We start from the raw sequence: 26,607 nt of genomic DNA on the forward strand, positions 1-26,607 counted from the left end.
ATATCGTATCTATCACGAATGCACTGTTCATTTGTATTAAAATACTGAAACGTGGGGAATGATTTGAAGATGCCTATCAGTCTATAGTTCATATTTATGGTTATGGTTATGTTTCACAATGCCAGCCAATGCGTTGATTATGCCATGGGGCAAATTAAGACTGTATTTGAGATGTTAAGACCCTCGAAAGAAAGTGCTGTCCAAATAGTATCATAAATAAACTGGTAAACTATAAGCATGATCCATATCTTTTGTCATATTGATTAGACATCTTGTTACTTTTCCAAGTATCTCTAGATCTGATTTCTTCCATATGAAAAAGACCTGATTGTTTCAAGGCCTCCACTCTTCTCTCCACTCTTCTCTCCCTGATCCAGAAGAGTAACAAGGCTGCTATGTATTCATAGCTCCCCAGGGGTGAGTTTCTCAAAAGAGAAGTTGTTAGCCTGTTAGCAACTTCGGTAGTTGCCAATGGGAAAATGCATTGAAAGCAACGAAGTAGCTAATGTAGTAAGCAACTTTGGTTTCGAGAAATTCACCTCAGTTCCTCTTAAACCAGCTAATATCCATCATATCAACCCGAGAGCGCTGGAATACAAAGGAGCCTTTGATCCTGCGTCTGTGTTTGCCTCCTGCCTCCTCAGAAGATAGAGCAGGTTTATCGGAGGATAAACAAAAACACCAAATGGAACACTTTGCCGACCTTTTCTGTATACTGGGGACTCTGAAATTGGGAACAGATTGTGAACAGGGTTGCCAGATGTGTCAGATAATTTCAAGCCCAAAGAAATGCGCCTGGAGGCACTAAATCCCGCCCAATTTGAACCAAATTTTATTGATTTCTATGGCCATATAAATATAAAAGAAATACCCGGCCAATGGCCTTTTTACCTGCAGACGGCCATCCTAAACAGCCCAATTGGGTGGGAAACCGCCCAATCTGGCAACACTGAATTTGCAAAAGGAGACTCAGCTTCAGATCTTCTGTCCCGTAGTGGCCATGGTTTAGGCCTAAGCAGCACATCCTAGAAAAAGAAATGCATTCAAAATGCAATCATAGCCTACTTCTACCTCTGCACTTTGCATGCTGTATAATTGTTTATCGATTCTCTGGATTAAATAAAATTCTGAAGTAAAGCAAAAAAACTGATAAACAAACTATCATCTGAAAACTTTTCAAGTATTCTTTTTGGGTGATCCTCAAGGGTGAGCTTCTTTTTACCTCCGCCAAGGATGTTATGTTTTTTGGTCGCGTTGGTTTGTTTGTCTGTCTGTCTGTCTGTCTGTCTGTCTGTCTGTCTGTCAGCAGGACAACTCAAAAAGTAAAGAACAGATTTTGATTAAATCGTGTGGAGTTGTTGGAAATGACAAAGCAACAAGTTATTGAAATTTTCACGATCCGGATCTAGAAATTGTTTTGAAAAAATTCTTCACCATTGTGGGACAGGGCAAATTTGGAGATTCCAGTTTCAAACTCCACAAAAACAAGGCAGAGGGCCTTGAAAAAAATAGGGTGTAACATAATAGGCCTATAATGTTCTAGTTAACAGAAAAGCAAACACAAAAGTTTTTGATGATCGGATGTGGATTCCTGATCTGTTGTTCCAGAATGTGGAAAAATATACTGTAGAAAATGTGTATTTGTGAGGTGACAAATGAAGGTACTTTTAACTACTGAACAAACATCATTGTACGTTATATTATAGGCATTGGATTCAGTGATTCAGGATTCAGTGACCCTATGGCCTTCCTTCGCGGAGGTTTGCACTCTCTGAGTCTCTCTGGTCACTGAATTTAGAGAGGTTTTGCCTCGATCATTAAGTTGTTATTGCTGTTATTTAAATACAAGTACATAACCAGTAGTGGTGTCAACAATAATCGATTCGGCAATGCAATGCAATGCGGGGCACAGACAATTCAATTCAATGTGGCAAGTTCCAGAATTGATGCTGCATTTTTATTTAAGTTTCAATTACTTCCGTGGATATTTCAGGAGCAAATGAATGTTAAATTAAATAAAAGCACTTCAAAGCATTGAAAACTGCAAGACTGATACAGAAAACAGCCAATAAAATGTTGTGTAGTATCGGACTACTTGTATTGCCTCATCATGACTGATGAAACATCTGCTTTGCTTTCAGTAGAAATGTAATGCATTGCAATGCATCGTAGAATTGAATCGAATAGCTACCTCCCGAATCGTAATCGAATCGAATCGTGAGGGCAGTGCCAATGCACACCACTAATAACCAGTCATGATGGGGCTTTCGGCTGGGGGCCATATAGGCATTAGTTTGCTTGACTGATTGTGACAGACCTGCCTGTCTCTGATCAGATTGGAAGGTGAAACTGCGAAAAATAAAAGACACACACCGGAGTACACATCTTTGTATTTATCACAAACACGTTTCTTTTTTAAAATGCTTGATGCAGTGAAATGAGACAGGAATGATGATGATGTACATGGATTAACATTGTTCTGTTGTTTTTGCCCCCGGATGCAGTCACTGCTACGGAGGAGGCGTGAGACTTGTGAATTCCCTTTTGACCTGTGGCTCTCAGTGGGTGGTGCACCGCATGGACAGAAGCAACAGTTAAAAGCTTAAAACGTTACAAAATGGACAATAAATACTGTACAGGGATAAAACGTTTTAAGGATAGTCAATGAAATGACTTATATATAGGACTTGCATGACACGAAGCACTTCAAAGAAAAGAATGCAGCATTTCTGGCAAACAGTCATCCTTTCTCCACGTATACAACAAATTCAAAGTCATTTGACGGGTCAACTCTCATATATAGCCTACTTTGAATAAAGTGCCTTTCATAAAGTGTGAGTGTGACGCACATTATGCACACACACCACAAAATCATTATGTTCCTGAAAATAGTCCACAAATTAATACAGGCATCGTAACATGTTATTGGAATAATAGTGAGATATATAATAATTATATCATTATAACATATACATTGACTGACATGAGCAAGAACTTCATACTTTTGCCAATAAAGACTGCAGCTGGATTATTATGCAAATGCACAAATGGTATCAACAGTGTGCCATTCATTCTCCGATCTTCACTTACACCAACTACTTTATCCATATATTTTACTCGCTAACATTCATCGTTCTTCATTAACGCTAAGTACCAATAGTGCTTCGTCATAGAGGTACATTTACTCTAACTGAAATAATAATGATCTCCCCCTGAGTTTAACAGTGAAAAGATGTCCTCTCCTTTCGGTGCCAGGAATTGTCAGTGATTTGCTGACAGTATTAAAAGGAAGGAGGCATGTGTCCAAAAAAAAAAAAGCAATCAATAAACACAGGTGCTTGACAAACATAGCAACAACTGACTTCTAATGAGAGGTGGCATGTACAATGTTTTGCTCCAAAGTTTCTTGATAGAACAAAAATCTGTTTTTTTTTTAAATGGCTAATTTGGGAATGACAGCAAGCAAGGGCAATCCAAGCAAAGAGAGTTGTTGTTTAAGGCCGGTGTTGGCATGGGCGTGTTTGCCAGTCGACAGATGCTCTTCCATCTTCTAGATGCTTAATAAGATATCTTGTCAAGATGTTCATTACGGTACATCTGATTTTGATTACACCACCCACTTCACTGGGGCACTGAATACTGAACACTGGGTGTCTCACATTCTCTCCCACTTTGCGGCAGTGTTGAGCTCTATTTGAGCCTGCGGACCTCTCAGTCTCTCTCTCTCTCTCTCTCTCTCTCTCTCTCTCTCTCTCTCTGAGCCAAAATAGTTTCCAAAGGCTGAGCTTCCCACAGTCAAGACAACATGGCCCAGTCACACAAACACATGCAGTGTTTGATCCCGTTAAGTTGGTGTTGCTTAGTTTCAGTTGAAGAAAAAGAACTCTGTCTAATGTCTCAGCCCATTGCAAGCTGTTTTTTTTACATGCTGTATGTGTGTGGGTGGGTGACTGTTTGAAAAAGAAATAAAAAATCTTAAAAGGACTTGTGTCTAATCAAACATCATAGTACTACATCTCTACACATCAGTGTCAGACACCCACCTAGTCACACAGCATCATCTAAGCAGCGTCACTGACATTAGCAAATGGTGTGTGTCTTCCTGTCTGTATTTTTGTGTGCGTGTGTATATCTGCGTGTGTGACAATTCATTGACATTGGTTTTAAAGAAAAACCTGATGAAATCTCTAAATGCTGCCTTGCCAATGGACATACATGTATGTAACATGCTGGTCCTGCCGAGACCAGAGTGGCATTTAAGTTACATGCAGTACACATGCCAACCACAACAAGAAAAACAACAACAGCAACAACAACAAAATGACTGATGAAAACGGGCATTGTGCTCTTGTGCTTGATGTCGCACCAGAGCTTGGATGATTTAAGAAATCCATAAAAAAGACCATGATGAAAAAAATCTTTGTTTGGGCATGTTTTGAGTAAGTCTGGAGTTTGAGTTAGCTTGAGTGGTCGGTGAAGCGGTTTGCGAAAACTACCAAGTGGAACATTGGCCTCACATTGAGAGACATATTTTTGTGGTTTGATTGAGTTCCTTGTTATTGGACGGGATACGGCTTGACTTCATTGGTGTTTTGGTGATGTACTATACCTAAATATACCTTGCTTTCCATCGAACACTGCATCTTTCTGGCCTTGCCATCCAGTTTTGAACTCTTCTTGAGCCTTGGTGGAGGTGATCGGTCAGTCAAACTTATTTTTCTTCCTCTAATAATCTGAAACAGTCTGCATCAATTTGCCACTGGTCAGAGGTGGACTAATCCAGGATCAGTTAGTAAAGGCATCCGCCACATAGTATCTGTTTCAACCAAATTCAGTCAGCCAGTTGATCCCTGGGTGGAGCTTGGTGAACGCACCTGTGTGAACAACTGTGTGAACATGCAGGCAGGTAGAAGGCATATATGACAGGACTACCAACCCAATCTATTGTAGTTCATCCAGCCCTGATCTGGTGGTTCGGTTTAAGTCTGGTTTCTGTCCACTTTCAGTCTGGATCAGATCAGTTCCCATCCCGTCCGCTTTTTTAAATCCAGTTCCGGTTCTGATCCAGTCCGGTGTCCGTCCTTCCTCCTCAGTACTCGCGAGCCTCCTCCAGCTCGTTCATGAAGACGTCCTCGTGAGGGTTGGCGGGGCACCCCAGGTCGTTGTTGGGCGGCCGCACCTCGTGGAACCGGCTCCAGTCGCCCTTGCACAGTATCCAGGGCAGCACGTCCACCTTGAAGTGGAGCTCGCGGGAGAACTCGGTGCTGATGAGGTTGGGCGTGCCGGCGCCCTTCCCTCGCGTGAGGAGCTGCCCCTGCTCGTCGTAGCAACAGTGTTGGGCCGCCAGCGTCGTGCCGTCGCTCCGCAGGGCCGACCGGGCGCACGTCCTCGCCGACGGCTTGTAGATATCCAGGCGGTCCTTTGGGCTGCTGGCATCGTGCCAGCCAAACGTCCGAACGTGGACCTCGTCGAAGACCTCCACCGCCGCCGCCGCCAGCGCCAGGCCCTCGGGGTAGACGCAAGGGCAGCTGGGTAGCTCCGCCAGCGCCGTCTGAATATACTGCTGCAGGTACTCGCTCTTACAGTTCAGCCACTTCTCACAGGTGTCCACGTCTGTCGGGAAAAAATAAATCACCATAATATTAGCTTTTTGACAACAGCTGCTGATGGGTTTTGTTGTTTTTATGTGTTTTTATATGTTGTGGTGACTCTTTGTGTGTCTTTAGTTGACGCATTGTTAGCGAGCTCTATGAGATGACTCCAAACGGTGAAAAGATCATGTCCCAACTCCCATTACTTTTTAAATGGCAGGTGTGTAAAAAGTGCTAGGCTGGCCCAATTAGCCGGGGAGCCAAAGTCCCAAAATTGGGTTGGACCTGACATGGCTTGCCATACTTTTTATTTGTGATTTTTTGGATAGTTCTATCCCTTAGGAAAAATAATTGGAGGGTCTGCTCGGGCGGAAATATCGCAAAAAAAAGTTGTGCCTATTTGAATGTATGTACCCTTCATTTTTTGAGAGAAATTTCTGAAAAATGAAAAATGACCTGAAATCCTTGGTGGCTTGGGTAAGCTGTCAATAAAGGCTTTCCAGGTGCACAGGACATACATGCTGACAACATTCAATAGAACAAATATTCTTAAACCACATTTCAATAGGATTTTGACTCAATTTTGTGCTTAAAAATTAGGCGTTTTTTCACTTTTTTGCTATAATTTCATCTTTACCTCATTGGCAATCAAGTTTTTCTTCATGTTTTGACATTAAACAATATGCCATTCTTTTTATTACGAAGTATAGTGATACCACAACAAAAACTATGAAAATACAACCAAAATCAATGGATCTGCGATGACTGTAATGTATGTACCCTTCATTTTTAGAGAGAATTTTCTGAAAAATGTAAAATGACCTGAAATCCTTAGTGGCTTGGGTAAGCTGTCAATAAAGGCTTTCCAGGTGCAAAGGACCCATCTTCTGATGATATCCAATAAAGAAAATATTGTTGAACCACATTTGTACATGATTTTGGCTCAATTTTATGACCTAAAGTTAGTTGTTTTTTCACTTTTTTTGCTATATTTTCATCATTTCTTCATTGGCAATCAAGTTTTTCTTCATGTTTTGACATCAAACAATATGCCATTCTTTTTATTAAGCAGTATAGTGATACCACAGCAAAAACCATGAAAATACAACCAAACTCAATGGATCTGTGGTGGGGACTCCAACTCTAGTTGGTGATCAACAGGCCCAGAAAGTCAATAGAATTTCAGCCTACAATCAAAATGCTGAAATGCATGCTGAATACTGAGCCATATGACACACACACACACACACACACACACACACACACACACACACACACACACACACACACACACACACACACACACACACACACACACACACACACACACTTAATCTGGGGATCCTACAATGATCTCCACCCCAGGTAACACCCTGCATACTGTACATGCTTTGTACATACCCTACACATACATAGCCCTACTTCCTGGATGTGACACAGTGAACTAATTACACAGATGGGGCCTAAACAAAGCCTGGAAAGCCTATATTTTCAGGAATCACATAACTCATTGCAGTTTGCACACAGGCCAAACTGTTCTACATAGGACATCATCGCCAGCATGCTTCATACACTACTGGAGAACATGGAGCTGAGGAACACATATGCACATTTTTGGACCACAGTTTGGCCTCCAGCACCATCCAGCCATAGAGTCTTTGTTCTAAACCCCACTATCTGAGATTGTACACCATCATGTACTGTGGATTTCCTCTCTAACTGCTCCCTCTTGTTATCAACACCAGCACACCTCAAGGGTGTCTGCTAAGCCCTCTGCTCTACACCCTATCCACCCTCTCGGATGACACGGCCATTGTTGGATGCATCAAAGATGGGCAGGAGGGGGAGTACAGGGGACTGGTGGAGAACTTTGTCAAATGGTGCAGAACCAACCAGCTGCGGCTGAACACCACCAAAACCAAAGAAATGGTGATTGACTTCAGGCGAACCACCCCACCCCTGGTGCCTGTCTCTATCGAGGGGGAGACTGTGGAGACAGTCTCCACATACAAGTACCTGGGTGTTCACCTGGACTCTAAACTGGACTGGTCTGCCAACTCACATGCACTGTACAAGAAAGGCCAGAGCAGACTCTACTTTCTGAGAAAGCTGAGATCTTTCAATGTCTGCAACAGACTCCTGCAGATGTTCTACCAGTCTGCCATGGCCAGTGTGCTCTCCTATGCTGTGGCATGCTGGGGTGGCAGCATTAGGAAAAGAGATGCTGGACGGCTCGACAGGCTGGTGAGGAAAGCAGGGTCTGTTGTAGGCACAGAACTGGACGCCCTCACAACCACAGCCGACAAGAGGACACTTGGCAGATTGGACTCTATTTTGGACAACGACAAGCACCCACTGTACCCAGTCCTCAACAACCAGAGAAGCCTGTTCAGCTACAGACTGCGCGCCATCTCCTGCAAGACAGACAGGCTGCGGAAGTCCTTTGTACCCAGGGCCATTCAGCTTTTCAACATTGCACAGAAGGACACACAAAGAGAGATCATCATAGGGGACTGGACTGCATAAACAGATCCCACTCCTGCATACTCTTTTTACCTGGACTCTCTACCCTTCGACTCCTTTTCAGCGGAATGCACAGCTGAGTGTGTGTGTGTGTGTGTGTGTGTGTGTGTGTGTGTGTGTGTGTGTGTGTGTGTGTGTGTGTGTGTGTGTGTGTGTGTGTGTGTGTGTGTGTGTGTGTGGGTAGATACTCAGTCTGCGATGTGTGTAACCCCCCTGACTACTGATACTCCTGGACTATGTACACTTTATTTCTGGTGTGTGTGTGTGTGTGTGTGTGTGTGTGTGTGTGTGTGTGTGTGTGTGTGTGTGTGTGTGTGTGTGTGTGTGTGTGTGTGTGTGTGTGGGTGTGTGTGTGTGTGTGTGGGTGTGTGTGTGTGGAGTGACACAGGGGGTGACTTGTGTTTAACCCCCCATCTCTTTTTCTAAGGAATACAATGGACATTGTTCTAGGAAAGAGACTATGGACACTCCTGGACACTTTATGGCCACCTTGTCTTGGCTACTATGTGCCACTTAGCTAAGGCACATGTGAACACTGGACACTTTACACTTTATATTTTTGGTGTGTGTGTGTGTGTGTGTGTGTGTGTGTGTGTGTGTATGTGTGTGTGTGTGTGTGTGTGTGTGTGTGTGTGTGTGTGTGAGAGAGAGAGAGATGCCTTGGCAATAAGTATGCAACAGCGAGCTATATATGATTATTTTATTTTATGTGTAAATATGTGTGTTATGTCTTGTGGACAATGTCTTTATGTCTTTATTTATGTGTGTATGCTACTTGACACCTTAATTTCCCCCTGGGATCAATAAACGATACTCTACTCTCTACTCTACTCTACCCTATCCACCCACAACTGCCTCTTTCTCCTCATTTGCTGACACGTTGTCGCACTAATTATGAATGAAGACAAGACATACTACAGGAACAAGACAAAACATCTTCCGCCGTGGTGTAACGACAATTACTTCGTATTGGACTCCAAAAACAACAAGGGAATCATTGTGGACTTTCACAAAAACAATCACAGAAGTCACAGACCCCTCTGGTGACTCATACAGTGGTGGAGAGGGTCAGCAGCTTCTGTTGGTCAACTTCCACATCTGTGCCATCAGAGGACAAGTAGGCACTCCAGCATGTGATGACAACAGCTCAGAAAATCCCTGGGATGCCTCTACCAGAGATTAGTACTATCAACCACACGCACTGTCAGGATGTGGACACCAAAAGCAGAAGAAGTGCTGAAATACTGCTTTGAGTCCACTGATTGGTCTGTTCTGCAGCTGCTGAAACATCTGCATGGGGGAGTTCCCAGTAGTTTGGTACAAATGTGTGTATGTGCATGTTAAATGGGCAAACATCCTCTCTACACGTTTTAATGTCATCAACGGGGTATGACGGGGGGAAATTTTATCTCCAGCCTTATTCAATGCTTATATGGATGAAATGAGGTATGACAAACAAGTTTTATAGTTGGTGATAGTTGGTGTTGACTAATCACTTGCTATATGCAGCCAACCTTACCATTCTATCTCCAAGTAAGAGTTAGTTCCAACAGCTCCTTTATATCTGTTCTGATTATGAGGTAGAGTTTGACATTAATAACAATGTTAGGAAGAGTGTGATACTGTGATAAAAGTTCCCTCCTGTCTATCTATCTAAGAGCTGGGAGTAGCAAATGCCACAAAATATCTGTGGTGCATCCTGCATCCTGATGGCTGAAACTGATAGCGCAATTAGTTGATCCAGGTCATAGCTCTGTTAGGAACATGTCTATGAGCAGGGAACACTGGTATAAGTGCCTTAATTAGCTTCCCTGTTTATATGTACTGTATGTAGGCTACTGTATGAAAGTATGCTGTTGTGAAGTATTGGTGTACTGTGTATTTCATGTATCCCTTTTGGTCCTCAAGCCTGTAATATTATTTAACACATGTACAAAAGAGGTAGCTGAGCCACTGTAACACATCTTCAACAAGACTCTACAAACGGGTAAGGCACCTGTAGATAGTGCCTACAGTAGAAGACCTCTTCTCTCATACCAGTCCCCAAAAAGCAACACAACAATGATTGCAGACCAGCTGCTCTCACATAATGAGAACATGTGAGTGGGTACTGCTGCTCAACAGAAAGAAAACCCAAGTTTGCCATGCTCTGGATTCCATACAGTTCATTTATCAGGATAATGTGGACGGTATCCTGTAACTGCTACACAGGGAAAATTCTCACTTGGATAAAGGAAACAGTGAGAATCATGTTCTTTGATTTCTCTAGTGCCTCAAACATCCAGACACTTTTGCTGAGAGATTAACTTCAGCAGATGGTGGATACAGCTCTGGTGACCTGAATAAATGACCGCAGTACATCAGACTAAATGACCTTACATCACAAACTGTGGTCAGCAGCACTGGAGTGCCACAAGTAATGGTGTTCTCCTTGGTGTTGTTCACCCTATACCACCTACTTTTGCTACAGCACTACCACATGCTTTTGCTATACCTACCACATGCAAGTTTCCATAATGACACTGCAATTGTGAGGTGTATCAAGGGTGGGTAGGATGGGGAGTACAGGCGACAGGTGGATAACTTGGTGCCGGACCAACTAGCTGCAGCGGAATTCCATAAAAACTAAGGAGACGGTGCTTGACATAAGGAGAACCACCCCTCCACTCTATTAGAAAGGGTTCTACACAGTGTGGTCTAAAACGTCAGCAACGGAAATGTCTCACACACTGTTGTGTTGTATGACCACCCTTTTCTTAAATTATGATACAAATTTGGTGTTGTATTGTCTTAATAAATGTATACAATGTCTGTACTTACTTTCACCAAGTTTCACCAATGCAAGATCTTGTATTGATGATGGTAGAGTCTGGACACCATGTAACACCTTCTCCAGCATATCCCAAAGATTCTCAGTGAGGTTGAGGTCTAGACTCTGTGGTGGCCAATCCATGTGTAACAATGATCGCTCATGCTTCCCGAACCATGATTTTATAATTTGAGCCTGATTAATCTTGAAATATGTCCGTATTTTTTTTTTTTAAATCCATTGACATAATTGCATATTGATTCAGCTGTCCAAATACAAAGTATTTCAGTGACTGTTAATGGAAATTATTTAACCCCTCAAACAGACTAGCATATTTTATATGACCTTATATGTTCATTTCTTTAAAGAAGTTTTAAAAAGTTAGAAACAAGTTGTTGCACCCATTGGTTCAGGGAACACAATTGGTATTAGCCTCCTCAGAGTTTAGATCTCTCATTCAGATTCTTGAGCTTGGTTGGAGAACGCTTTACATAGAATTCAAATTCTACCATCATACAATACCTTGGTAAAAACGTAAAGCAACACTAGATGGAAAAAGTCCAGATATTGCAGATTGAGTGTGACCTTATAATAAGCACCATATGCATTTTTTGCCTGCCTGAATTTGATACATATTATTATGGTTAAGCTTACCCCACCCTCTGGAAGATGAGGGCCCACAACTTTCAAGCCATAAGTGAGTTAATCGCTAGAACCTCATCTCCATGGCATACTGCTGTATGCATAGGTGCTGTGTGTATATGATGTGTATTACAGAACAGTATGTGTGTGGTTGTGTGAAATGCCTTATGGCTAAATGTGTGTTACATTATGTTGTGCAATAATATGTATCATGTTTTGCATATCTATTTATTTATGCTGCTAGAGACCTTAATTTCCTTCAGGATTGATAGTTATGTACTCTACTCAACAGTACACACAGTGTATCTTTCAGAATTTTGAGAGTAGTCTAGGCTTTCCTCTGGGTTACTGTGCCTGCAGTCTCTGCGGTCTCCCCCTTCTGTGAAAATAGCTCACTGTCACATCCACAAAGTATGTACAGAGTGTACGGGTGATGTACTGTACATAGTAGTACATACGTTGTGGGGGGTGTCACCTGGGATGCAAATCATTGTAGAATCCCCAGATTACTTGTGTGCGTGTGTGTGTGTGTGAGAGGATGTATGTCATTGCTAAGTATACAGTGTGCTTTTCAGCATTTTGATTGTAGGCGGAAATCCTATTGAGTTTCCGGGCCTATTGATCACCAACTAGAGGTGAAATCGCACAGATCCATTGATTTTGGTTGTATTTTTTATATTTTTTTTGCTGTGGAATCAGTATACTGCTTAATAAAAAGAATGGCATATTGTTTGATGTCAAAACATGAAGAAAAACTTGATTGCCAATGAAGAAATGATGAAAATATAGCAAAAAAGTGAAAAAACGCCTAATTTTAGGTCATAAACTTGAGCCAAAATCATGTACAAATGTGGTTTAACAATATTTTCTTTATTGGATATCATCAGTAGATGTGTCCTTTGCACCTGGAAAGCCTTTATTGACAGCTTACCCAAGCCACCAAGGCTTTCAGGTCGCTTTTGATTTTTCAGAAATTTCTCTCTAAAAATGAAGGGTACATACACTACAGTCATCACAGATCCATTGATTTTGGTTGTATTTTCATAATTTTTGTTGTGGTATCACTATACTTCTTAATAAAAAGAATGGCATATTGTTTGATGTCAAAACATGAAGAAAAACTTGATTGCCAATGAGGTAAAGATGATAATATAGCAAAAAAGTGAAAAAACGCCTAATTTTGAAGCATAAAATTGAGTCAAAACCCTATTGAAATGTGATTTAAAAATATTTTTTCAATTGAATGTTGTCAGCATGTATGTCCTGTGCACCTGGAAAGCCTTTATTGACAGCTTACCCAAGCCACCAAGGATTTCAGGTCATTTTTCATTTTTCAGAAATTTCTCTCGAAAAATGAAGGGTACATACATTAAAATAGGCACAACTTTTTTTCGCGATATTTCCGCCCGAGCAGACCCTCCAATTATTTGTCCTAAGGGATAGAACTAACAAAAAAATCACGAATAAAAAGTATGGCAGGCCATGTCAGGTTCCCCTCATTTTAAAGCACTTTTGAGAGTTTGGCTCCCCGGCTAAATGGCTTTTCTTATTGATTCTTAAAGTGCCTTTCTGAAGAGGTCAGTACATCTTCCACAAGAGGTCCATTTGTGACTGAACCGTTTAACTTATAAACTTCATTCAAGGACTGTTAGAAAGATCACACGTATGACTCCAATCTGTGAGCAGGACATGTGCCAATTCTTTTTTGTTTTCTAACAAGAGCGATCTAAAAACTAGAAACTGTTTTGATTCTGCCTTCTGCCTTAGAGCACAATACTAACTGCCATACAGACAATCAGGACAAGTGTTGCCAATAAAGGGTTCCATCTCAACTGTCACATTATCTCAACATTCTATTCTTAACGAGCAGCTGCACTACAATTCTATTGTTCAGCTCTTCAATGCAATGTGATATTGACTTGCTGGAATGCTCTCAACAGCCTACTGTTTGGCTCAATGGTAAAGGTGCTGGATTAGCGATATGGAGGTTGTAAGTTCGAATCCCACTCGGACCCATGTCGATTTTCAAAATTATATCATATGCAGTGTTCCTTAGCCAACTTAAAATAGCATGTATGTCATTTAGTATCAATGGCAAAGGTGCTGGATTAGAGATATGGAGGTTGTGAGTTCGAATCCCACTCGGACCCATGTTGATTTTCAAAATTATATCATATGCAGTGTTCCTTAGCCAACTTAAAATAGCATGTATGTCATTTAGTATCAATGACAAAGGTGCTGGATTAGAAATATGGATGTTGTGAGTTCGAATCCCACTCGGACCCCTGTTGATTTTCAAAATGATATCATATGCAGTGTTCCTTAGCCAACTTAAAATAACATGTATGTCATGTAGTATATCCACAAAATGCGGAGCCACAACACTTTCAAGATGGCTGAATCCGAGATGGCTGAATTGTTTGGCCCATAACATCTGACTGGGTGGATGGATTTTCCCCACATTTCTTTTAGCTTTGTTTTCTCAATAGTAGTTTGTTTTTAATTTAGGTATAGAGATATCAAAAATAAAACTGCTCAGCTCTGCCCCAAAAGGCAAGCCCGCTTCCAGCATTTTCTGTGAGAATGCAATCTAGTTTATAGTTAGCTCTTATTTATTATGTTCTTCTCTGTGTCTGGAATGTGCTGTGTGGATGACCAGGTGGCATTCAATTTCCCCTGTGGGGATTAATAAAGTCTCTCATCATCATCATCATCATCATCAATAGCCATTTAATAACCATTTAACAGCAATGCCAGCCATCTTAAAAATGTATAACTACAAAAGGCTCTGTGTCTTGTCGTCATAGTGTTGTGCTATGGTTGTGAATGTTTTTTTTTTTTTTTAAACCAGTTGCAAAGCATTGTATGCAATGTAATACATTCCACTGAGGGAATGGCGCACATCATTATGCTACATGATTGATATAGTACCTATAGTCGCCTGTCTGTGAAACTATGCCAACGTCTGTTGGAGTACACTACTAACCGGTGCCGAAGGGTTCGGAGCCATTCACCATTGGAAACGGGAACAGGTCGGCCACCAAATTTAGATCATCTGCGTTAAAAAAAGAGAAAAAGGTACTTTCCCATTAATGTCAATCATCATTGTCATCATCATCAATCATCACCCTCTTAGCTCGCACGCACACACACACACGCACGCACGCACACACACACACACACACACACACACACACACACACACACACACATAAAAGTAGTGTAAAAGTAGTGCTGTGTATACAGGCAACTGTACTTTGTATGTAGGCTAGATATAAAGGTAGATAGATAGATAGATAGATAGATAGATAGATAGATAGATAGATAGATAGATAGATAGATAGATAGATAGATAGATAGATAGATAGATAGATAGATAGATAGATAGATAGATAGATAGACAGATAGATAGATAGATTTATTGTACCGGGGCATGGTTCCAGGTCGCAGGTGCGCGTCTCCGTGGCAGTGCAGGCGTAGCCACACGTGCGTCTGCGTATCTGCTGGCCCTGGCCACATGTCACGTTGCAGGGGGACCAGGTGCTCCACTCCTCACTCATCTCTGAACACACAAACAAACACAAGAGTCGTCGTCAGCGTTGCCAGATGGAAAATCTATCATCGTACCAAAACATCTTATCTAACGTCATCTTTTTTTTTTCTTGAAGAATAACGATCGCAATCAGGGCCGCTGACAGCTTTTGCTGGGCCCAGGGCAAAGTCATCTGAAAGACGGGGGCCCCCACCCAATACATACAATGCAATGAAAACCCAATTCTGGGCCCCCTCTCTTCCTGGGCCCGGGACAACTGACCTCTTTGTCCCCCCTTGTCAGCTTCCCTGATCGCAATACAGCCCAGGATGGAATGCTACAATCTGACTTGCAAAAATACGGCGTTGTTTAGCCAATATGTATAAAACAGGTCAAACATGTAATCGTCACTGTGTCAGAAATGCCCTTTCATGACGTTGAAAAACCAATGAAATTATCTTGCAATCATGTACAACGAACGCGTCCTCTTGCTTTTGAGCGCTGTCAGTCACTCACAAGCTCAGCGAGATCCGTATGTGGCGCAGAGCAGTTTGAAAGGCCTCTCTCTCTCTCTTTAAACGCTTGTTCTCGACCACACTCGTTTAATGGGCACACCAGGAAAAGGACAACAACTTCAAAAGAGTGATTAGAGGGGCTGGCAGCAAGCTCCCACACTGGCAATACTGGAGGCAAAAAATAGATTTTAACCTTTGATTACCGCCGCACCGCCATGCAGGCCCGACGAGGACAAGCAAATTCCACCAAAGCTTTTGCCATTGGATAGATCCGAAGCATATAGGCAGTTTGAGTAGAGAAAGAGATAGATAGATAGATAGATAGATAGAGAGAGAGAGAGAGAGAGAGAGCTAATTCCACCAAAAAATTGCCATTGGATCCGAAGCATATAGCAGTTTGAGTAGAGAAAGAGATAGAGAGAGAGAAAGAGAGAGAGAGATCCTTGTTTTTGTTTGCTCTCATCCATAACCCACACATTGTGCCTTTACAACTGATATCAATATCAAACAATATCAGCATCAAACAAAACCACCTCTACCAGGCTGGGATGGATTATGACTCCATGGGCCACTGGGCAAAACAACAAGAATGCCCCCCCCTTCCATGCAGTGTTGCCAGATGTATCTGATCAAGTCCTGCCCAAAAGGTTATCCAAAAACGCCAAAATGCGCTAAATTCCGCCCAAATTCATCAAATTACATTGACTTCTATGGACCCAAAAAGGCTGAAAAAAAACGCCAAATGGCCAATTTTTCCAGTTTTTACCCGCAGACACTCATCCCAAGTAGCCCAATTGGGCGGGCACCCGCCCAATCTGGCAACACTGCTTCCATGCATTGGAAGGTTCCAAAAGCCTTTAACCCGTTAATACGCAGCGTCATAAAATTTGCTGATACCAGAATGTGTTAGGTCATAGTGTTGTAGTAGTACTATGGTATTTAACTGTTCAATTACAGCGCGCCACTGGAGTTACGGTGCACAGTTATCTGCGCTTGCTACAGTGTGGAGTGTTTTCTTCCACCGTTCCCTCTACTGCAGTTCCATAATGAAAAGCCTTCACGATTACAGGCACACGTTATCTCAATATTTGACATTCAGGAAACAGCTGAGAGGGCAAGTTAGTCTGGTGGTGTTTGGTGGAGATACAGACGGACTGGCCAGTTGGTTTACACAGACTACAGATATTCAGAGGGATGAGACGGTGGCTTTTGCATGCACGCGCGCACACACACACATGTACACAAAAGCACACACGCACGCACGCACGCACACACACACACACACACACACACACACACACACACACACACGTGCACAAAAGCACACACACACACACACACACACACACACACACACACACACACACACACACACACACACACACACACACACAGACCCGCACACAGACACCACGCACATGCACACACACACACACACACACACTGTAGCCATGCCAGAGACAGAGGTGGCCAGCTTGTCAGCGTGACACAGGAATAGACTCCCTGGAGCACTTTAATTACAGGAGTATACAGCGCAGTGCCGCGCATGTGTCTAAGTCATGGTCAGAGGCGGACTTTCCATCGGGCAAACCTAGGCAATTGCCTGGGGCCCCCAACCAAATCTGTCCTCCATAGAGGCCCCACTTGTCACACCAGCTGCGGTAAACACACAAAATGTGTCACTTAAGCAAAATAATCTAAGATCTACGTGTATATGACAGAAAGCATTTAAATAGCATCAAAACATTTTCTGTCTATAACCTATAATGTCTTTTCAGGGCAGCATGTTGATACTTCGACTAGGGCCCCAAAATGGCTAGAGCCGCCCTGGTCATGGTTTTCCTCCAGACATCAGACTCGCTGCCACTATCACTACTGTTTAAATCTACTGGAGACTGAAAACATACTTTTACACCCCAGCCTTTGCTTCTTAGTTTTTAGCTTCTCAAGTCAAGTCAAGTCAAGTAGGTTTTATTGTCAATTTCTTTACATGCACTGGTCATACAAAGAATTTGAAATTACATTTCTTGCTTTCCCATACAGACATAGACTAATCTAGGTAAGGACCAGAGGTGGAACGTAACTAAGTATTTGTACTTCGTTACTGTACTTAAGTATTTTTTTCTGGAATTTGTACTTACTTGAGTAAAAATAAAAATGCAGACTTTTACTTTTACTCAATACATTTTTTTGACAATTACTTGTACTTTCTACTCCTTACATTTCTAGAAGAGGACTTAGTTACTAGTTACATTTATCCTAGGTTTTCCTGTTGTGTTTCGTGGATATTTGAGTAGCCTCAGCTGCAGGCAGGGAGGCGGGACCAAGCCCCTCTTTCAAACTGACACCCAGACAGAAAAGATACTTTAAAAAACATTAACAGGACTCCATAGTCATGTTCAAATAGAACCGAAAACCGTTGCAGAAACTTTTTCCTATTGGATCAAGTAGGCAGACATACTTGTACTTTTGTACTCAGAAAGTACATTTAAAAGTTAGCACTTATGACTTTTACTTAAGTACATTTTTGGTGTACAACTTTTACTTTCAATTGAGTATTTTTTTCGCAGGGTACTTCTACTTTTACTTAAGTACACAACCTCTGTACTTCTTCCACCTCTGCTTATACATGGACTTAAGACAGTATGGACATAGACAGTGCTCATACAGACATTTAAAGTGCAAGACTGGACAACAGAAGACTTGTAGAGGACATACATTAAGAGGTATTGTTGTGCTTTTGTGCTTTCCTAAAAAAGTCCTTTATAGCGTTCTGACATGGTAATAGTAGCATTTTGAAGAAAAATAAATATTAAATATTAAAAAGGTCTGTCAAGTCAAGTACACCAGCAGCAGTGTGTGTGTGTGTGTGTGTGTGTGTGTGTGTGTGTGTGTGTGTGTGTGTGTGTGTGTATGTGTTTAGTGCAGGTAGAAGGTGCGGTGTGCGTCTGTGTGTGTGTTCGTGTGTCTGTGTGTGTGTGTGTGTCAGTGTGTGTCAGTGTGTTTATGTTTGGGTTTAGTGCAGAAAGTGCAGTGTGCTTGTGTGTGTGTGTGTGTGTGTGTGTGTGTGTGTGTGTGTGTGTGTGTGTGTGTGTGTGTGTGTGTGTGTGTGTGTGTGTGTGTGTGTGTGTGTGTGTGCATGTTTTGAGTTAGTGCAGGTTGAAAGTTCAGTCACAAGTATAGTAGTGCAGGTGGAATGTTCAGTCGCAGATATGGTGGTGGGGGATGGGGGGGGTTGTCAGTGGCCTTGCTGGCTAGAGGCTGACAGTGGAGGGAGAGTGGGTTGAGTATTCAGCATCTTGATCGCTTGGTGCATTGTGCTGCTCGCCAGCCTGGTGGTACGGGAACGGAGGCGCCTGTACCTCTTTCCAGAGGGCAGGAGGCTGAACAGTTTGTGTGCAGGGTGGCTTGTGTCTTTGATGATCATCAGTGCTTTCCGGGTGAGGCGTGTGGTGTAAATGTCCTGCAGGGAGGGGAGTGGTACTCCAATGATCTTCTTCGCTGTGTTCACAACACGCTGGAGTGTCTTCCTGTTTTTCTCCGTGCAGCTTCCTCCCCACACTGTGATGCAGTTGGACACGACGCTCTCTATGGTTCCTCTGTAGAATGTTGTCATGATGGAGGGTGTAGCACTTGCCTTCTTTAGTTTGCGCAGGAAGTAGAGACGCTGATGGGCCTTCTTCGCCAGTGATGTAGTGTTGGTGGTCCAAGAGAGGTCGTCGCTGATGTGCACTCCAAGGAACTTGGTGCTGCTCACTCTCTCCACAGCATCGCCGTCGATGGTCAGTGGTGGCAGTTGTTTTTGGACCCTTTGGAAGTTGACAACAATCTCCTTGGTCTTGTTGACATTCAGCAGGAGGTTGTTGTCTTTGCACCATCTGGCCAGCAGGTCTACTTCTTCTCTGTAGTGAGTCTCATCGCCCTTGGTGATGAAGCCCACCAGTGTTGTATCATCCGCAAACTTCACTAGATGGTTAGTGCTGTGGGTCGTTGTGCAGTCGTGTGTCAGCAGCGTGAACAGCAGGGGGCTGAGAACACAACCTTGCGGAGCCCCCGTGCTCAGGGTCAGGGTGCTTGAGGTGTTGTTCCCTACCCGTACTGCTTGTGGTCTTTGCATCAGGAAGTCCAGCAGCCAGTTGCAGAGGGAGGTGCTGAAACCTAGTTTGTCCAGTTTTCTGATGAGTTGTTGTGGTATTATGGTATTGAATGCTGAACTGAAGTCAATGAACAGCATTCTCACATATGAGTCTTTATTGTCCAAGTTGGTGAGGGCTGGATGGAGGGCAGAGCAAATTGCATCCTCCGTGGATCGCTTGGCTCGGTATGCGAACTGGTAGGGGTCTAGGGTGGGGGGTAGGGTGGCTTTGATGTGTGACAGGACTAGCCGTTCGAAGCACTTCATGATTATGGGCGTCAGTGCTACAGGACGGTAGTCATTGAACCATGATGGTGATGATTTCTTCGGCACAGGTATGATGGTAGCAGCTTTGAAAAGTGATGGGATGACTGCTTGCTCCAGAGAGATGTTAAAGATGTCTGTGAAGACATCCTTCAGCTCTTCTGCACAATCCTTCAACACTCGGCCTGGTATGTTGTCTGGGCCAGCTGCTTTGCGTGGGTTGATGGTGGCCAGTGTCCTCTTAACACTGGCAGAGGACAGGTAAAGGGGTTGATCATGGGGGGGAGGGGGAGTTTTCTGTGGGTGAGTGTCATTTTGTGCTTCAAAGCGGGCAAAGAAACTGTTCAGGTCGTTTAGCAGAGAGGTGTTGTTGTCACAGCTTCGTGGTGCAGGCTTATAGTCCGTGATGGCCTGTATGCCCTGCCACAGGCTCTGTGCATCTCTGCTGTCTTTGAAGTGTGTTGTTATTTTGTCTGAGTATTCCTTTTTTGCTTTCCTGATGCCCTGGGACAGGTTTGCCCTTGCTGTCTTTAGGCCAGCTACGTCTCCTGCTCTGAAGGCTTTGTCTCTGGCCCTCAGCAGTCGGTGAACGTCTCCTGTGAACCATGGCTTCTGGTTGGCCCTGGTGGTGATGTGTTTTATTTCTGTAACATCATCGATGCATTTTGTGATGTAGGAGGTCACGGTGTCTGTGTACTCCTCAATGTCAATGTGATTGCTGTGGGTGGCAGCTGTTTTGAAAATGTCCCAGTCTGTGGTTTCAAAACAGTCCTGTAGTCGTGAGATGGCTCCCTCAGGCCATTTTCTCACCTCCTTCTGAACTGGTTTGGTGAGTTTTGCCCTTTGTCTGTAAGCTGGCAGTAGGATAATCGTTGTGTGGTCTGATGATCCAATGTGGGGGATGGGCTTTGCCTTGTATGCTCTCTTCTGATTTGTGTAAACGAGGTCCAGGGTGTTTTGTTCTCTTGTTGGGAAGTTGACATGTTGATGAAATTTTGGAAGTACTGTTTTGAGATTTCCGTGGTTGAAATCCCCCAGTACCACTGTGAAGGCATCTGGGTGTGCATCTTGTTGTTCACTGATGCCCCGATGCAGCTCGTTCAGTGCCTCGCTTTTGACGCTGTTGTTGTTGCTGGGTGCGAGGTAGACGGCGACTAATAGGATAGCGGATATTTCTCTGGGTAAATAGAAGGGTCGGCACTTGATGATCATGAACTCCACTCGTGGAGAGCAGTGCCTCTGTACTACCGTAGCATTATTGCACCAAGCATCATGTGTGTAGACACATATTCCTCCCCCTCGTTTTTTCTCTGCAAGGGCTCTGTCCGCTCGGTGGCACGTTAGTTGTTCCAGTTGTAAAGCCGAATCGGGTATGCCGTCGTTCAGCCATGATTCGGTGAACACCGTAACGCAGCAGTTCCTCACGGTTTTGTTCGCTGATCTTAGTAGCCGTATGTCATCCATCTTATTGTCCAGAGATCTGACGTTTGCCAAGAGAATTGATGGTATTGCTGGACGAGTTGGGTTGGCTGCAAGCCGTGTCTCGACGCCACCTCGTTTGCCCCTTTTCCTAATTCTGGAGCATCGCTTTCGGTGTCGGCATGTAGGCGATGCAGACGGGTCTGATGTAGTCCTATGCCGCCGCAGAATTCCTAGTTCTTCCAGAGTCTTCGTTTAGCTTCTTCACTCCCTTAAGCCACTGCTTTTAAAGGATAACTTCTGCCAATTTCAATATGCTGTTGTATTGCTCACGCTACCCTTGACTTGTCAGTGCATTTTTCGACTCAGCCCTTTCCGAGATCTGAGCTATTCTAATGGGGGCAGACTTTGTTTACATTAAAAACCTTAACATAGGCCTATTCCAAATATTATCCCAAAAGGTACTGCTGTTTTCTTGTTGTCTCCTGATGTTGCATAACCTTTTGGATGTATTAGCCTACCTATTGCACCTATTTCAAAGACTGAAAAGTCCAGGGTAGTGTGAGCATTACAAATGCATGTCGAAATTGGCACAAGTTATCCTTTAACACCTTTTTATGTATAATAATTGCTCTAAAACAGGGATTTCTTGACCTTTTTGACGTCAAGGCCCATTTTTTTCCAGTGCACAGTGACCCGGGGCCCATAGTACCCATGTATATTATATTATATAGGCTATATATTATATTACATTGCATTATATTACATATTACATTATATTACATCATATAGCCTACAAAGCGGATTCCAAAAAAGTTGGGACACTTTGTATTTTGTGAATAAAATCAAAATTGTGGCATTTTCAAAACATTCAATATGTTAATAAGGTAGAACATCATATACAGACAACATATCAGTTGTTAAAGTCATACAGAATTATTGTTTTGAGGTAGGGTAGAATGCCCTAAAGTGGGACGATGCCTAATGTGGGACACCTTAAGGTTTAAGGGGTGTAGCTTTGCCCCAAGTTGGTAAATGTTTACAAAACTATAACCAAATAAAAGCCCTATCATCCTGTTATCATAATATCATGATTTAGTAAATGTATAGTAATACTCCAGAGAGTGGTTACAATTAAGAAGAAGGACCCTGGGTGAAGTCCGTCAAATGGCAAATTACATAGCATTTGGCCAAATTTGTCTTTAGGGTATAAATCAATTCCAATCAAAACAACATTGTCAATTTTTTGATAAATATGTTGGGTAGGTATATGTTCATCAGAAAATAATGTGTGGTGTATATAAAATAATGTCATATTTTATTTTTAAACCATATTATTAGTGTCCCACTTTAGGATAGGTGCGTCCTAAAGTGGGACATAAGATTTTCCTAATGTGGGACAGTTGTAAAAGTAGTAATTTAATAAGTCAAACAATTACTATGAAGTCAAACACCATGTCCACATAAGAAAATGGATATTTACATCTATATCAAAGGTGTATTTCAGTCTTTCTGGCCTAATCTACTGGAGCACAGCTATCAACACAACATTTGGGTCCAAAAACCGGAAGTTCTTTCCTCAAATAGAGCTGCCATGTTGAAGTGACCAATTGTGTGCAATGGGTTCAAACAGTCTCAGTCATATTTACCAATAAAAGAAAGTAAAATTAATTCATAAAACATGCTCTAAATGTGTAGCTGATATGTCTTAAAGAGTGGCAGATCTCATTTTGAATTAATATTTTACACAAACATGTTTTAGAGACCTTTTAATATACACTGTCCCACATTAGGAAACCGATTGTCCCACTTTAGGGATAACCATGGTTTTTGACCAACTTACATTAATATCCAAATTATTCAAATTAGAAACACTTAACATGTTTTTAAAGGTTTTATTTGATTAGAGCACAACTAGAGGATGAAAATGGTGTAATTTGTTTGTATTGAAATGTTGTCATTAAATTTTAATAAACCATCAAAGTTGAAGTGACAAAAAATGTCCCACATTAGGGCATTCTACCCTAATTATGTGGTCATTTAAAATTTCACACGCAACACATCTCGAAAAAGTTGGGACAGGGTCAAGAAAATGATTTTTATATTGGATAAGACTAAACACAACGCAAGGGATGAGACTGAACAGTTAAATACTTTGACTGATGGCATAATTGTATTCAAAAATTAAATCTTTTGATGTGCGAGACATGATTTCAGCAGCTCAACTGATAGGTGTGTTCTTCAACTTGTTTACCTTTTTGTTATGCTTAATATGTGGCATATCCTGACTGCAAGAAAACAATTTTTTGACCTGTTTACTCTTATGATGGAACCACACTGTTGGAACATAGAAGAGATTGACATTTGCCACCGTTATGGGGCAATATCTAAAGGCGGTGCTCCAAAATATAATGCCTTGGTAGCTATGCATGCTGTTTAAAGTCTGTATTTATCATTCAACATTCATTTTAATGCTCTACATGAGCAAGAAGACCATAACCAAGGCACCTCTGCCCCCATTTACCATCATATATGCTCTCTTTAAGACTGAAAACTAAATCAAGCTGAAGTATTCACTTTCTATATAACCTGGAGGGTGCATGACTCCTAGATTTTAAAAAAGGATGAAATATTTTCCATTCTGTAATCAGAGGACAGTTTCACATGTCTCCTAGGTCCATCTAGAATGAGCTTTCCGCATGCAACACTGTTTAATGTCTGCATCATGTGCATTAATCAAGTGTTGTGTTTATGGTCATTTTTTCGAGAGCTGTCATTGTTGGAGTGTCATAGTTTGCTTATTGACGATGAGTATGTCATGATCTCATAACTCATGCAATGATTACACAGAACTCTATATTACGGAAATAGGCCTTATATGCCTGCAATTTTGATAATTCAATCTTTCTGTGTAATAGATATAGTAATTAGTCCCTCAACATCTTCACTTCTGAGTGACACAGCCTCTCTGTAATGACCTTTTGTGCATTCATGTTGGCAGTCAATATAGTTCCTTTTAAAATATTCTTCCTTGTGTTATTTTTAGAATTATCCAACTATTACAACATGTGTTGGCCCTGTCCCAACTTTTTTGAGATTTGTTGCATGGGTCAAATTTGAAATGATAACATAATTACCTCAAAACAATAATTCTGCTTGACTTTAACAACTGATATGTTGTCGGTACATAATGCTCTACCTTATTAACATATTGGATGTTTTGAAAATGCCAGCATTTTTATTTTATTCACAACATACAAAGTGTCCCAACTTTTTTGGAATCCGCTTTGTAATACAATATAATGATAATATAATATAGGCTTTTTTCCCACAAGGGATAGCCCTATATTAATTAATGTTAATGTTAATCTAATTTAATCTCACTCATAAAATCTACTCACAGTTTAGCAAGACAGTCATTTACATATTTGAATGCCTGTCTGACATCTCAAAGTTTGCGTGACAGCTCTTGACTTGCACTTTGTAATGAATCTGCTGGTCATAAATACAAGACGCTTTTCTATACAAGTGGAAACGCAACGCGGGAAGAACAGAAGTGCCACATCCTGACGGAAAACTTTCCAGTAGGCCAAGGCTATCAAGCAAAATCCGTAAAAGGACTGTCATGTTCGGGACACTTGGACAAGGATAAGGGATAAAGATTCAGTAACTAGAATTATTTTGAGTAGCCTGACCGTTGAACACTAACCGCTAAAACTTGAGGATTTTAGGACAAGACGTCGCCAAATCAGCTGGGAACCGGAACCGGTTGGTAATTTCTCCTTTAACCGAACACCAGTAATAACTAGCGCACTGCAAAGTGTGTTACAATCACAGGCTGTGTTACTTCTTGTTCGTAATGAATCGCCCTCCAACAAACAACAACAAATGGTGGGGTGTGGTCATTGCATTATGACAGTGTTGCGTTTGAGGGAAAAGACGCACACTAGTAACTAGCAGGGCCGCGTTATCCTATGGTGCAACCGGTGCTGCAGCACCGGGCCCCGCCACTAGAGGGGGCCCCGGACGTCGTGAGATCAGAGAGATTGGAAAATATGAAACGATATTTTGAGACAATCAATTGCACTTTTGACGCATTTCGCCATCCGTAGGCAAGCAGAGGCGCATATGCATATCTTGTCACTAGGCTAGACAGGCAGCTTGGCCCCCCCAAGACTGTAGCTGGAGAACAGTAGTGGCGATTTGTTACAAGTGTTCTTTCTTTTTAATTTTCGCTTGGCCCCCCTACTGAGCCTAGAATCGCCTCTGCATGCACGCAGGAATCGGAGGTCGGAACTTATCATTTCAGTCAGATGCTTCTGGTTGTGTGCCACCAGTGAAAACGGTGGTCAATAATTTTATAGTTTGATGATGGGCTACTGTCTAAAAAAGATGTGAAACTCGGCGTCAGCACTTGCTTCAGATTGTACGGATAAACTTCAGCCCGGCATGGATTAACGCATTGAAGAGAAGGTTGGCAACGTTATCCATTTTTGTAATGTCAGTGTTATAATCGCTTTTTGTAATAATTGTTGCATAGCGATCATGGACTTGTGCAATCATGTAGGCCTAAGCTAAGCAAACAGAGCACAGCACACCAACCTAACTTTATCTTATTCTATTGTTAAAACATGGGGAAATAAATCACGCACCCAACTGCATTCGCGAAACAAAAGTCTTGCATGGCGCGGGGAGGACCACTTCTGAGGTGTTTTTTAAAAAGTGTTCACAACAATGCTACGTAGCAAGTGCACCAACCAGCACTCAAAGTTCTGACAGTCTGACAACAACAGGGCAATCCAATCTAGCAAACACTAAAATGATATAGGCTAGTCGCATTTTTCTAAAGCAATGTTATGGCCATTTCCCTAAAGCACTGTAATAGGTCTAATGTCGATGCTCTGTCAGCGTATATCTTTGCGTTCGGCTTTGTGTTCAGTTAAAACATGCCTGGGTACCACTCGCGGATTGTTCAGTTAGCAAGTGGCTCTTAACTGGGAGGGGAAAAAAACTTGCGTGATACATCCACACATCTAAACATTTGGCCTACGAGTTTGCACTGTAATCTACTGTAATGATTGCACACTATTGCATTGTAATGCACCATCTAGATGAAAACCGCTGACTTCTTAAGCCTATATGGTACATTTTGAGGGGATTTCGTGACAACTTCACTT

The 26,607-nt window shown here is 42.2% G+C and overlaps 1 protein-coding gene across 1 annotated transcript in view; it reads right to left on the reverse strand.

The window, feature by feature from the left end:
- Nucleotides 1-2,412: 2,412 nt before the first annotated feature.
- ism2b (isthmin 2b) overlaps nucleotides 2,413-26,607 on the reverse strand; it is a 48,964-nt gene continuing 24,769 nt past the window's right edge. The window contains exons 4-6 of the mRNA XM_063223282.1: nucleotides 14,993-15,127; nucleotides 14,552-14,620; nucleotides 2,413-5,613 (exon numbers count right to left, since the gene is read on the reverse strand). Coding sequence (XP_063079352.1) covers nucleotides 5,090-5,613; nucleotides 14,552-14,620; nucleotides 14,993-15,127 — 728 coding nt within the window. The 3' untranslated portion in view covers nucleotides 2,413-5,089. The remainder of the gene's footprint in view (nucleotides 5,614-14,551; nucleotides 14,621-14,992; nucleotides 15,128-26,607) is intronic.

This window comes from Engraulis encrasicolus, chromosome 18, assembly GCF_034702125.1.
Source record: "Engraulis encrasicolus isolate BLACKSEA-1 chromosome 18, IST_EnEncr_1.0, whole genome shotgun sequence".
NCBI classification, from domain to species: domain Eukaryota; kingdom Metazoa; phylum Chordata; class Actinopteri; order Clupeiformes; family Engraulidae; genus Engraulis; species Engraulis encrasicolus.